The sequence below is a fragment of the Sphaerodactylus townsendi genome, linkage group LG12, assembly GCF_021028975.2.
Source record: "Sphaerodactylus townsendi isolate TG3544 linkage group LG12, MPM_Stown_v2.3, whole genome shotgun sequence".
Classification (NCBI taxonomy): domain Eukaryota; kingdom Metazoa; phylum Chordata; class Lepidosauria; order Squamata; family Sphaerodactylidae; genus Sphaerodactylus; species Sphaerodactylus townsendi.
The window spans coordinates 5,859,589-5,873,199 of record NC_059436.1 but is presented as its reverse complement, the minus strand read 5'-3'; the positions used below and the strand labels follow the sequence as shown (position 1 = coordinate 5,873,199).

General features: G+C 44.5%; 1 protein-coding gene across 1 annotated transcript; it reads right to left on the bottom strand.

The window, feature by feature from the left end:
• Nucleotides 1-3,699: 3,699 nt before the first annotated feature.
• LOC125442240 (prolactin-releasing peptide receptor-like) lies at nt 3,700-13,046 on the bottom strand. Its single transcript, XM_048513486.1, has 2 exons — nt 12,628-13,046; nt 3,700-4,333 (listed from the first exon to the last, which is right to left on the bottom strand). The coding sequence occupies exons 1-2, from the start codon at nt 13,044-13,046 to the stop codon at nt 3,700-3,702; spliced, it is 1,053 nt and encodes a 350-aa protein (XP_048369443.1).
• Between the last annotated feature and the right edge of the window lie 565 nt (nt 13,047-13,611).

The window sequence follows — 13,611 nt, the reverse complement described above, 5'->3', positions numbered from 1 at the left end:
ATCAGCACAAATGTTTAACATTAAGTTTAACCTTATAGAAGACATTAGCAACATTTATTGTCTGGATAAGTAGTAATGGAAGATGGGAGGGAAGTGACCCATAAGTGGATGGCTACCTTACCCGAGGCATGGTATCATGTCATTTGTTGCAGAATTGGTTTTAGAAAGCAAGCAAGGAAAATAAAACAAATTATACAGTTCCTGTACTACTGTTTTGTATTGGTTCTGTATTAGTTTGTCGTGCCTGCTGCCAATTTTTTGGGAACTGTAGATTTATCTGATTGCTAACAATTTCCTGCGAAACTATTCAACCCCTCCTCTCCAAATGACAATTCCAAAGAGACACCTGCGACAAGTAATGATATACATTAGCATGCCTGCAGTGCAGACTATCTCCTGAGAAAGAGAGGTATTATAATAAAGAGAGGAGAGGAAAGGAAGAGGGTCATAATATGAAAATATGAAGCATTATGATAAATAGGGGAGAGGAAAGGAAGAGGGTCATGATATGAAAATATGAAAAATTATGATAAATAGAAGAGAGGAAAAGGAAGAGGGTCATAATATGAAAATAAGTATTAGATAGAGGAGAGGAAAGGAAGAGGGACATAATCACTCTGAACCTGCTACATCAGGGAGAATAGGATAATAATAGAACAGCCCAGAAACCACACAGCACCCAAATAATAGAACAAACGAGTAAATTATGGGGTGGATCTAACCACCCCCCAATGAGTCTTTCTCCTGCTCTTCCTTCAAAGGAAGAGCCCCTTAAGGTGGAGAAAAGCTCCTTAGATTGGAGGATGGCTTCAAACTCGATTCAAAAAGAAATATGGATTATGAACATTTAAAATGACTGATTAGTTGACTGATTGATTTTCTTGGTGAAATGGTAGAACAGGGGAAGGATCCAACGCAATCCATTACATTAAATTAAATTAAAACTGACTCTCATATTGCAGGTTGAGTTTTGGGTTTGTAAAGGCTGTAAAGGCTGTAAAGGCTGGAGACTGTGCCTGTAATCCTAGTAAACCTTGTTGCTAAATGACCCCTCTAATAATTTACCAAAAGACAAAACAGAGAAGTAACAGCAATAGCAGTTTATCAAGTACAAGTACCAGACAATAGGGACTGTTGTTGATACACAGGAATAATTGGAACATATCGAATTGCTGGGGGTTGTTTCTAATTTGAGACTGTTTAGATGTTACATTACATTTCTGCTTATTTGTGATAGGCACATCCGTTACTTGTTTGTTGTATTCACATCCATCTCTCTTCTCCTCCTCCCTCTAGCACAATGCCATCAAAAAGCTTCCTGGTTTTAGCAGCCTTCAGTCCAACTCCAGTTCTCTCTGACGTTTAGTGGAGGCACTTGGCAAATTGGAGTTGGTGCCCTCTCCACAAACCAAGATTTGAAACCACAGTTTAATCTTAGTTGGATCATTGGTATTTGGGGAGGAAAACTCCAATTTAACTAGGTGATGGCGTTTGGGCATCATGGAGAAACTGGAGGCTGATCAAGCACTTCAAAACTAGAAAGTCAAGCTGTATATGTGTTCTGAGGAAAGAGTACGTGAGCCCACTAACAAACTATGTGGATTCCCATGAAGGACAAGCAGAGGCGTTTCAGGAGGTCTGAAACTGGCCACATATATTTACCAAAAGACAAGTACAAGGGGAGGAAAATGAAAGCATTTCAGCAAGCTGTGTTGGGTCTTTGGTCAAGGATAGAGCTTGTCTAGGACATTTGAATGTGGCTTATTTCATGATGTTTCTTCATCCCTTTACAAAATTCCGGGCTCTTGCCTGTTTTCTGAACGGCCTACCCTGTCACCAACTAGCTGCTAGGATCTATTGTGATCCTTTCTAAACCGAAGTTTAGTAAAGTTCTAGTTCTTTAAGAGGTCACCCTTCACTAGCCATAGGGTTGCCAGCTCCCCCTGTCGACTGGCAGGGGGTGGGTGGGGTGGGGTTGGGAAACTCCTTCAGATCTGGGGATGAAACCTTAGGAGGGACCTCAATGGGATACAATGCCACAGAGTCCACCCTCCAAAGCATTCATTTTCTCCAAGGGGAACCGGTCTCTGTAGTCTGGAGATGAGCTGTAATTCAAGATTGATCCCCAGTTCCCACCTGGAGGCTGGCATCTCTAACCAGGCCTCGCCAAAGACCCCACATTTTCCAGAGAATATCACTTAGCATTCAATCAAACAAATATGTGGGAGATCTGTAATTAGGGTTTCCTGTTTTTTTAAAATATAAACTTAATCAGCAACCACAAGTAGCTGTCCTGAAGACTTCGGGACGTGATCCGGGGGAGTATTTAACCTTCTATATCACTTCCCCAAGGTATAGTCTCCTCCTGGCATTGCAATAGGTTCTAAGGTGGAGGAAGCAGACGCTATATACATCTACTCATCTATTCCAGAGGTAAATTATGTTTGGGGCTGTTATTGTTTCTGCTGAAATAGATTGAAATTTTGCCAGATAATCCTCAGTAATCCTGTTTGTTGCTTCAGTATAGCAGCAGTACGGCTGCTTCTCCTGAAAGGAAAAGAAAGAATAACTGCCACTCATCTGCACACATTTAGGTATTTAAATGTATGCAAATTTAGTCATTCATTGAGCTGTATTCATTGATCTGAAGTGAGTTGGTTGGAAGGCAAAAGAAAATGCACCACGACGCTCAGCTCAGTTAAACAGCCGCCAGATAGCATTCATGAGATAGTCAATTACAGAACACCATTGAAGTGTAACGTTTACAGTTAAGATGCCGAAAAGTCTCCAGGCTCTAAAGAATATTGAAAAGGTCCATCACAGAACTACTCAAAAATAACCAATGAACGTGTTTTTTTTAATTCACACAGTGTGATGGTTAGAGTGTCAGATTAGGTTCTAGAAGACCAGTTTCAAAGTCCCTCTCTGCTATGGAACCTTACTGGGTATATGGACTAACAACTGTTTCTCATCCAAACCTGACTTGCAAGGGGTTTCAGAGCCACAGTCATATTCTTTCAGGCAGCCTATTGATCTATCGCTGTAGAATATTTCTACTTGTTGGGTGACCTAAGAGCCCTACTACCAGGAGGAAGCAGTCTATTCCCACAACAACTCTGAGAGGATAGGCTGAAAGAAAGCATGATTAGCCCAAGACCACCAGCAAGCTTCAGGGCAGACAGGAGATTAGAACTCAAGCTTCCCAGCTTCTAGTCCAAAACTTTAACCACGACACCATGTTGGCTTTTACTGAAGATTCCACAATGATGGTAGTATCTGTAGCAGAAGATGAAGAAAAGAAGAGTTAGGATTTATACCCCCTTTCTCTCCTGTAAGGAGACTCAAAGTGGCTTACCCCTTCCTCTTCCCACAACAGATCCCTTTTGAGGTAGGTGGGGCTGAGAGAGTTGTGAGAGAACTGTGCCAAAGGTCACCTAGCAGGTGCCAAAGGTCATCTAGCCAAAGGTCACCTAGCAGGCTTCATGTAAAGGAGCAGGAAAACAAATTCAGTTCACCAGATTAGAGTCTGCCACTCATGTGGAGAAGTGGGGAATCACACCTGGTTCTTCAGATTAGCGTCCGCTGCTCTTAACCACTACACCATACTGAAGATGAGATATTGGATGAAAGCTGTTCGCCGATAGCTACAATGAAGTGACCAAAACATCTCAACCGCCACTGGCGTTTCAATCTGAGCTCTTAGAGCATCACACTAACAGCTATGCGGTTATTGGTTGGGATGATCTTCCGTTTGTAGGTGAACATCTCTTTCAGCTCACTGCGGAAGCGATCGTGCAGCCAGGCATAGAGGAATGGGTTGCAGCAGGAGGAGCTCATCGCAAACCAGTGGCAGAGCAGCTGAATCAGGAGGAAGTAATCCTTGTTGATCAGGTTGATGTCTATGTCACGGATGATGTTGAAGACGTGGATGGGGAGCCAGCAGACGCCAAAGGCAGCCACCACCAAAACGAGGAGGCGGAAGATCTTCCTCTTCCGCACACGGTCAAACTCCGTCTGGCTCTGTGTCGGGTGGCCGGGCACCACGCGGTTCTTTAATTTGATAGTGATACAGATGTATGAGAGGGAGACAGCTGAGAGGGGCAGGATGTAAGTGATAATCAAGGTGCTGTAGGCATACGCCAGGCGCTCCTTCTCTTCCTCCATCCAGAACTCCTCGCAGATGGTAAAGCCTTCCTTCTGGAACTCCACATGGTAGGTGTGGGCAATGGCCGGGGCCACCAGAGCACAGGAGACCAGCCAGATCCCTCCTATGATGTACACACAAGTACTGAACGAGATGCGCTTCTTCAGAATGCACGCAGTGGTGTAGTATCTGGGGAGGAAAGGGCAGGAGTGAGTGTGACATCTTTCAACCGTTACATTCCGTGGAAAATCTCTTCTTGTTTGGTAAGGTCCACTTTCCCGTTATCCTCCCTTTTTGCTACCTGTGTCCCCGTTATCACAATAACATTAATCAATGGTAGACGTCAAAGAAGCAGCCTAGGCTTTTGCCACCCGGCTCACATGGGTTCTTGAGAATAAGTGGACACACAGCAGACCAAACCATTTTTTAAAATTTTATAAAAAGACAGACAATAAAAAAGTCAACATGAAAAGTCCTTCAGCAAGAATAATAACCCCTGCATAAATAGCAGAAGATTAGTTGAAACATAAGACAGGATAAAGCTCTCACAAATATGCAAATATTAGCACAGTCCTTGAAATCTATTTAGTGTTGGCCTTAGTTTCTTCTAGCAAGCATAAGTCAAAGAAAAGTTACAGCATTTCAGATAGGTTCATAAGAACATAAGAAAGAGCCTGCTGGATCAGACCAGAGTCCATCTAGTCCAGCACTCTGCTACTCGCAGTGGCCCACCAGGTGCCTTTTGGGAGCTAGCCACTCTAGCCCCATAGTAAGGTTTTTTAAAATAAGGATTCATCAATCATGGTTGGGTGAATCTAATTCAACCAATTAAAGCCAAATTTGAGTGGAACTTCCCAGAGCCACACTTCTAGTCATACTTACACGTCAGCCAATTAGCGACTTGGGCCATCCTGGCATAAATAATCACAACACCTCTTTAATGTTTTGAGAGACTGAGATGCGTAGCCATAGGAATACCACCCACGGGGAAAGGAGGGGTCCAATGATCCCGGGTGCAATGGCAGGGGGTGAAAAATCGGAAGAGCTGGGTCAGTGCAGGGGAGGCGACTAAATAAAGAGCTGGCCTGCTACCATGGTGCCTGTCCAAGCCACCTCCTTCCCTCCCCAGACCCTCAGGGGTGGGGGGTGGGAGTAGCTTGGATGGGTGCTGTGGTAGCAGGACAGCTCCTGGGTTGCCCACCACTGCGCCATGCCCCACACCCTGCTGGCCAGCTCCTGCCATCCTCAGGGCCTGAGGAGGGCAAAAGCTAGCCTGCAGGGAGGCGGGATGTTTGGCTTGGTGGTGGGCAGCCCCACCCCTGAGGCCTGTCCCCCAGCCTCCATGCAGACTGGCTTTTGACCTTCTCAGGCCCTGGGGACGGTAGAAGATGGCCTGCAGGGAGGCGGGGCTCGGCACCCCAAGCCATGCCCCTGAGCATGGGGGGGGGGCAGGGGGGAGCCCAGAGAAGGTGTTGTCCCCTGATGCCATTTTCCCCTGATACACCTCTGCATGTAGCTCATACTCCCCGCTCATTCTCACAACATCAAATAGGTGAAACAAAATCTAATCAGGACAAGGCCTTCCAATTAAAGTAGACAGAAAAAAATTCACATGTTTGTTTTAATTCCCTTTCACAGCCTGAGCAACTTGACCAACATTCTGACAGTGATTGAATTTCTTGACAGTAGAAGTGAAATCTGGTCTCTGTCACTGATTTGGAGATCAGATTTGAGTTTTATATGGCTGTATTTGTGTGTTTATATACCGTGGTGGGATCCAAAAATTTTAATAACAGGTTCCGATGGTGGTGGAATTCAAACAGTGGCGCCACCGCACACACGCACCTCCAGTCCCTATTGGGCAGGGAGGTTGCTTTAGTAACCCCTTCTCAGCACTCAGAAAAAATTAGTAACCACTTCTAGAGAAGTGGTGAGAATTGGTTGGATCCCACCTCTGTTTATATAGCGTGGTGTCTATGTAATCATAACTCATGATTTGTTTTTTGCTTTTTTCACATATCAGATACCAGGCTAAGGCCTTAAAACACTTTTCAGCCCCCAGTCAGTGATCATATAAAAAGCCCTAAAAGGTGCATCTGGAAATGTGTAATATATGCCTTCCTGTTGGCTAAGCCCAACTGGCTCAAAATGGTATTAGGAAAGGATGGACTCTATGGCATTAAACCCCATTGAAATCCCTCCCTTCCCCAAACTCTGCCACCCTCAGGCTCCATCCCCAAAATCTCTAGCTAACCTGCATCCATCACACTTACCATATGCATAGGATGAGCTTCCCCTTCCCACGTGCATCTTGTGAAGCATTCATAAGTTTCCTCATTGACCCTCATCTCCGAAACTGTTCATTTGCCTCTGACAAGGCAAACATTTGAAATCTCCACAGGACTGAAGACGTGGCAAAATTCTTGGTGCTAGCCAAGTCATGCCTTGGTCATGCCTGCTCTTATTTATTGCTATTTATTATCTGTCAATGCCAATAAAGGTTGATGATGATGATGAGAAAAGTTCATTTTTCAGGGGTCAAAGTACTCACAAAATACTTCTCATAAAATGCATGCACTACAACCAACCACTAGAGGTCGCATTGTATTAGTATATGCATATTGGGACATTTCTGTCTGTTGCTATTTCCATGCTTCCTGGCAGTCCACTGACTCATCTTATGCTTATGTTAAAGGTAGGACTACCTTCATCACTGCACAGACACAAAAAGCTTACAAGGGTTCATGGAAATTACTGTGCTTTTTACAGGTGTATAATAATTGAAAGTATTCAGTGGTAGGCAGTTACAACCTACACATGAGTCTTAAAACAGGACTACTTGGGAAGGAAGCCCACACACACACGCGCACACGCACACGCACACGCGCACCCCCCCCCCCCCGGGACTGGGCTGTTAGTCTAACTTTTCTGCCTATCAACACTTTAAATTGTGATTTTACTTTATGGTCATTTACGTTAATATATTTTTATGTTTTAGGGGTTCTCTAAGGTAGAAAGGTGGTTAGCTAAGGTTGTAAACAAACCAACAAACAAACATTGAAGGGCAGCAGAGGGAGCATGCACTGCAGTGGAGGAAAGCTTCCACAGCTGCCAGAAAGAAGCATGAAGGGGACAAGAATTCTTCTTTATCTGATGAAGAATTAAACTGAGGAATTCATTGCCAGAGGACACGGCGATGGTCATGAGCACAGGTTGATTTAAAAGAGGTTAGACACATTCATGGAGGTCTATCAGCAGTTGCTAGCTACTGCAGCTGAAGGCAGGAAACCTCTGAATACTAGTTCTAGGAAGCAGCATCATAGAGAAGTCTTGGCCTCTATGCCCTGTTAGTTCGCCTTTGGTGCAGCTGGTTGACTGCTGTGAGAAAGAAGATGCTGGATTAGATGGACCACTAGTCTGATCCGGCAGGGCTCTTTTAATATGATAGAATCCAAGCCATAATTTTAAAGGACAACCTCCATCCTAAAGCCGTACAAGGGGACATGCCTATACATGCCTTCATAATATGCAACACTATAAGGGGTCCTCAGACAGCCCTACTGGATCATACATTATACATATTCAAAGCAGCAAATGTGTTGGGTGAGCTCAAAATATCAATTTGAACCTCTCTGAACTCTTTGATATCATGAGAGATGTGATTCCACCCTTCTTTTGCTCTGATAGGGTTGGTTTCTATAGATGGCACAGCCTGTAGATCACAGTTCATCCAGTTAACAGTTGATGAAGTACAGTTTCAATGAAATAAGAAAATTTGGAGACGCAAATTAACAATCGACCCCCAGCAAATTCTGGGGCTAAATGCAAAGGCAGCTAAAGGTGCCTAGGGAGCATTAAATAATTTATTAAATCAACCATTCTGACTGCCTGCTTTAATTTAATTAGTTCCATTTCTATACCATTTAATTCAACACAAAGGGCTTGTCACATGTTGAAGCTGTGGGAATAAATTATACCCTTTCACCCCGGAACAGCCCCAATCCCTAGGAACTGCAATTATCACATCAGAAGCTGAGTCACAGAATTAAGTGACATGGCAAGGATGTAGTGTGGGAGAATGCAATAACAGAAATGTTTCTTTTTCTTCATCCTGACAACTGATATTATACAGTGGATTCTTGCTGGCCTCTTCAGAAATTCACCAGTCAATCAGACTGCGCTTTTGAGCTGACTTGAAAAGAAGTTGTCTTGGAAGGATGGTAGGGCAGAGTTTTAACAAAGTTCTACATCAGCCATCCAAACCCTTTCTTTGCCTTCAGCACATGCCTTTGTGGGGAAAGAAGAAAAGCTTGATTCTATTTGCTGTGTCTGCTGGACTCCACACTTGCTAAAGGACCTCTTTCCACCTGGATTCATCTGCTGCAGAGCATGAGCACATTGTGGAGAATAGTCAGACAGCGAATAGTGGCTTAAGTGTCTTTGGGATCCAGTCAGCCTTGACCGATCTTCCCATTGCAGGAAGCTTGCTGGCTAACCTTGGCCCAGGCATTCACTTTCAGCTTAAATTAAAACAAAGGATGTATCTGACATTAAGATAAATGAAATAAGATGTACTTTGCATGCATTTCAAAAAGAGGATGCAGTATCTGGGGCAGGATTTGATAATCACGAAAGAAGTGCTACAGGAGAAATTGGTGCAGAGGAAGGAATACAGGTTCATCACAGAGGCATTGAAGAAGAAAAACATTCCTTTTAGATCCAATGCCCTGCTCTCTGATTTCGTCTTGGTGAACCCATTTGCAGAACAATGGCTGATATGAATTGAGATCTCCATGGATCCAAGCCTGCCAGCCTCTGATTATTGTTTTGCAATTGCTGTGATTTTTTTTCTTTAGCAACCACAAAGGGGGCCTGGTTCAAAAGTAGAAACTATGTTGTGTGCAAAAAGGACCAGGCATAATCTCTGGCGCCTCCAGTTAGGCTACCATAATTAGCTCCATGGAGAGGGGAGAGGTTTGGTACCTGTTATCACACACACAGACACACACACAGAGAGAGACAGACACATGCAGCCCCTAATCAACGCTTTGGAGGAGTATTTTAAATTCTGAAGAAGCAAGAAAGAAAAAGGTAAGACATCTCATTCTGCAGCCTTTCCTTGATCTTCAAAGCTTTAGCTTTCTGAAAATTGCAGAAGATCCCAGCCATTAAACTTCTTGCATCATGTTTATTTTGACCCCTAATAACCCATGCAGCTCAATGCTGCAAGCCATACACTTGGTTGGATCCAGAGTACATTGACCTGAATCAGAGCAGCATTTTCCTGCCTCCCAGCTTTCAGTGCAGCCCACTGACCCTATGAAATGCTTCTCCTGGGGGAGAGGGGGCTCAGAGGATGTTGTTAGCAGTCTTTGCAGCAGGGAGGGTGAACAAGAGGAGACAGTCAGGTTAGTATGGAACCATGCCAAGGTGCCCAATCTCCCTTCTGAGTGCAAGGGATGGATGACAGCTGCCATAGAGTCCAAACTGAGCTGGCACAAGAAGGTCCTTGATTAGATCTTTCCAGCATTTACCCAAACTCAGTTTCAGATGGTGTGACAGTTAAAGCCAGGTAGGAATGGAAGAGGCCTTTCAATCCACTCTGCATAGTTTTGTCTACTGAAACCATCCCCCCGTATTTGGAAAGAAAGAAGATGGTGAAAGAAATATGCTTATCTTCTACTCCTTCATAAGGCTGAAAGGAGTGTGGAAGAGGTTTTGACTGGAGGAACTGGGCAAAAGTGGAAGAATGAAAATCTTCTACCTTCTCATGTGGCCTCTGCCAAATCAAGAATTGGGGTTGCCAGGTCCCCACTGGCAGAGGTGTAGTGCCAATGGGGCGGGGTGGGGCGTGATGCCCCAGGCGGAGCTGCGGCGGAGGAGTGGCCAGGCCACTGAGGGGATGAGGTGGGGGCGGGGAAAAGGCACTTGGCTACTAGAATTATGCTGTCATGGAAACACATTATCATCCCCCCCTCAAATTTCTGCATTTGTGTGTAGCTTGTCAAAGAAAACAACTGCATTCAGATACAAGGACTGGAACATAAATACACAGAACTGAATGGACATATAACCTTTTTAAAAAAACTTAATTTCTTCCTCTGATTAACAGGTAGAAGGGCATGAAAGTGTTCCCTTCAAAGAAGCTTGGTGAACTACGTTTGCACTTATTAACAGCTGCAAGGGTAATAGTTGCATCCCTCTAGAAAACTGAAAGCCATTTAAACACAGAACTCTGGGAAGACAAAGTTAGAGAATATATTAAAATGGACAAAATAACAAATTTTGTAAATAGATGATCAAAACAAGAGTTTGATGAGAAATGGGAACCGTATTTTTTATTTGAGGCTGAATTGATTATGGGGAGTGCAGAAGCCGGCCTGCAGGGAGGTGGGGGGACAGGACGCCATGGCAGATACTCAGTGAGGGAGAGGCCTCCCGGCCACACAGCTGGACCCAGCCTTGGGAACCAGCATGATCCCCTGCGTGGGAGAGGCCTCCCCACCGCGCAGCTGTGCCCAGCCTCACATGGTGACGTGATCCCTTTGTGGGAGAGAGGCCTCCCAGCCATGAGGCTCAGCCCAGCTTTGGGCACCGGCAAGTGGTGTCCTGACCCTGGGGGAGCTGTTGGGTGCCAGCTGGGTCGCCGTGCCACAGGAGAGGCCAGGCGTGGGAACCAGGCTGGCACCCGGTGCCCCCACACACATTACTCAAAGGCGTGCGCCCCGGGGACGTGGGTTACCCCATGTTCCTATGGGTAATATGTCACCCGGAAGCGGCTGAAAGGCCTTGTGAATACCGTCCTATATTATCTCTTATCTTCAAAGGATAAGACCAAAACATCTCTCTATATATTTCTTTTGTGATGGATGGAGGGGCAATCAGGTTATTTCAGCACAACACAATGTATTCACAGTGTTCCCAAAAGACTTGAATTCATTCATTACCATGAAACCAGGCTGATCGTCACCAGTTTGCCTAACGTTAGCAAGAGCTTTTTCCATTTCCAGCCTTTTCCGTTTCCTTTGAAAGCCTATTGTACCTTGCTATTGTGAAAAGCAGGTAATGATGCTAATAATGAAATCAAATGAGGCTTCCCTCGCTCCCTCTAATGATGAGTATGTATTTGAATTTCCTAAAAACAGCAGGGCTTCAGATACTGTTGACAATTCAGAAAAGACAGATAGTGGTGGGTGATGCCGCTGCATGGCTAATGCTCAAAGTGGTTGATGGCGCTGTCCATGAAATCAGAATCTGATTCAAAATCTTGGCTCCGTGTGCATCACCCAGAGAGGCAAACATCAGAGAAAGGCCTTCTTCGCCTATGGAAAACTCTTCCTCCAAGAAGACTAGGTTTCAGATTCTGTTTTGTTTCACTCTCTCCTCCTTTAACTGGTTGTCTCCAACCCACAAATATCCCTGGGATGGCCTTGAATTACACTGCTGCACTCTGCTAATTGTTCAGAATAATATCGTTTATTTGAAAGACTGGCTGGCGTAAGAGTTAACAGACAGTGGACTCTCTATGCCAGGGTTTAGTTTCCTTCATTAAGGGGAAGCTCGCTCGGGCAACATTGGGCTAGTCACAGTTCTCTCAGAACTCTTTCAGCTCCACTTATCACACTGGTTATCTGTTGTGAGGAGGGGAAGGGAAGGCAACTGTAAGCTGCTTTGAGACTCCTTAAAGGTAGAGGAAAGCAATGTACAAAAACCAACTCTTTTTCTTTATGTCATATTGTTGTTTTTGCTAATTACCTTATCATAATTGTACTTTAATAATAATCTGCTCCTGATGTATAGAAGCTGGCGTGAGTGAAGCAGAGGCTGCAGGGTATAAATGTTTCAAATATTTTAAGTATGGCATGCTCTCAAAAATCTTTTTCTGTGCCCCATCTGTCACACCTATTGATTTATTGAAAATATTTACAATCTGCCCCCTTGATCAGCTCAATCTAGTACTTCTATCTCCATGCTAATTTTCACAATCTGCACCCAAACTCTGCCCCAAACTTCAAAGCCATCTGTCACTGGCAGTAGCCAGGTTGATCGGCATAGATGCTGGCACCTCCTCTGAAGGAATTACGCTTTCCATGATAGTTTCTTTGGTATGTTTTTGAGACAAAATGCAGCAGAACGTGTTCTGGTCTCTACCACCAACTTAAGTGGTCACCCAAAGCCCACCTGTCTCTATTAGGGTTAACCTGGATGAGTTATGATTTAAGCAGGTCAGGAGGCTGATGGGAAGAGGAGAAATAAGGTGCATGATGAGGAGCAGAAGATGGATGGGAAGGGAACTGGATGGATGACAGTAGGAACTTATATTCATGTTGGGGACTTGGGAGTGGAGGGAAAAGATGTACAAAACACTCACTCCAAATGTAGGAGTCTAGTAACTGGGGACCCCAAACTTTCTCCCTTAGTGAAGAGGTAAGTGAAGCTTTTGGGTCTGGGTCAATCATGGAGGGGAGACAGTCAGCTCTTACCTGTCCACAGCGATAGCTGTGAGGGTGAAGACAGACACATACACTGTCATAGGCTGCATCAGGAATACAAAATAGCACAGGAACTTGCCAAAGATCCAGCCCTGGGGGTTGAAGGCATATGCCAGGGTAAAGGGAACGCAGGTAGTACACATCAGCATGTCTGAGAAGGCCAGGTTCCCAATGAAGAAGTTGGTAACGTTGTGCATTTTCTTGGTCTTGCAAATGACGTAAAGGAGGAGATAGTTGCCAAAGATTCCCACCAGCAACACTAAGGTATAGCAGGGGATCAGAAGGGGTTTGAAAGACTGGATCAGTTGCACACCTGTAAACTGATTACTGAAACTGGAGCTATTCTGAAGCACAGTTTCATAGGTACTGCCATTGAATGGTCCATTTTCCCAATGGCCAGTGGTTTCCATGAGTCAAAGGCCACAGAGACCGATAGTAAATGCAGATGCCAGTGTTTGCAGTAGAACAAGTCTTCTGGATTCTATTCCGGAATCATGGTCACATCATCAAAATTTTGGAATCTGGCTTTCCTGTACAAGAAACATGACAAATCCATTTCTTTCATTCAGTGAGTTAGAAGGCCAATAAAACAAGGGAGGTTGTTTAAAGCCTAGGTCAGTTTGGGGAGAGAGTCTAAATTTCCCATGGTAATGTATAATCATGGGTCATCTTGTTTCTCTGGTGTTCACAGATCAAATGTACATCACTACGATAACATGTTTTTCAAGGACCATTTGTTTCGCTCCCTGATACTCTTGCCGCTATAACACATCCCTTTTCGGATGCCTTTCCATTTTCATACGTTCTGCATCGGAAGCCTCGTCCTAATTTTGGTTTTCCATCCAAAACTGTTGTTGCACATCTTGCTGGGAAGGTATAAAAAATTGAGGGAATGAATTGTTTCACAGATGCCTGAGAAAAAAGATGAAAAGGGAGCATTAGAATGACAGAGACTTTGGTAAACAGTTTTTCCCC

Coding starts and splice junctions, on each gene's coding strand:
- LOC125442240 (XM_048513486.1), bottom strand. CDS start 13,046: ATGGAAACCACTGGCCATTGGGAAAATGGACCATTCAATGGCAGTACC. Junction 4,334..12,627: donor ACAGCTATCGCTGTGGACAG/GTAAGAGCTGAC, acceptor TTTCCTCCCCAG/ATACTACACCACTGCGTGCA.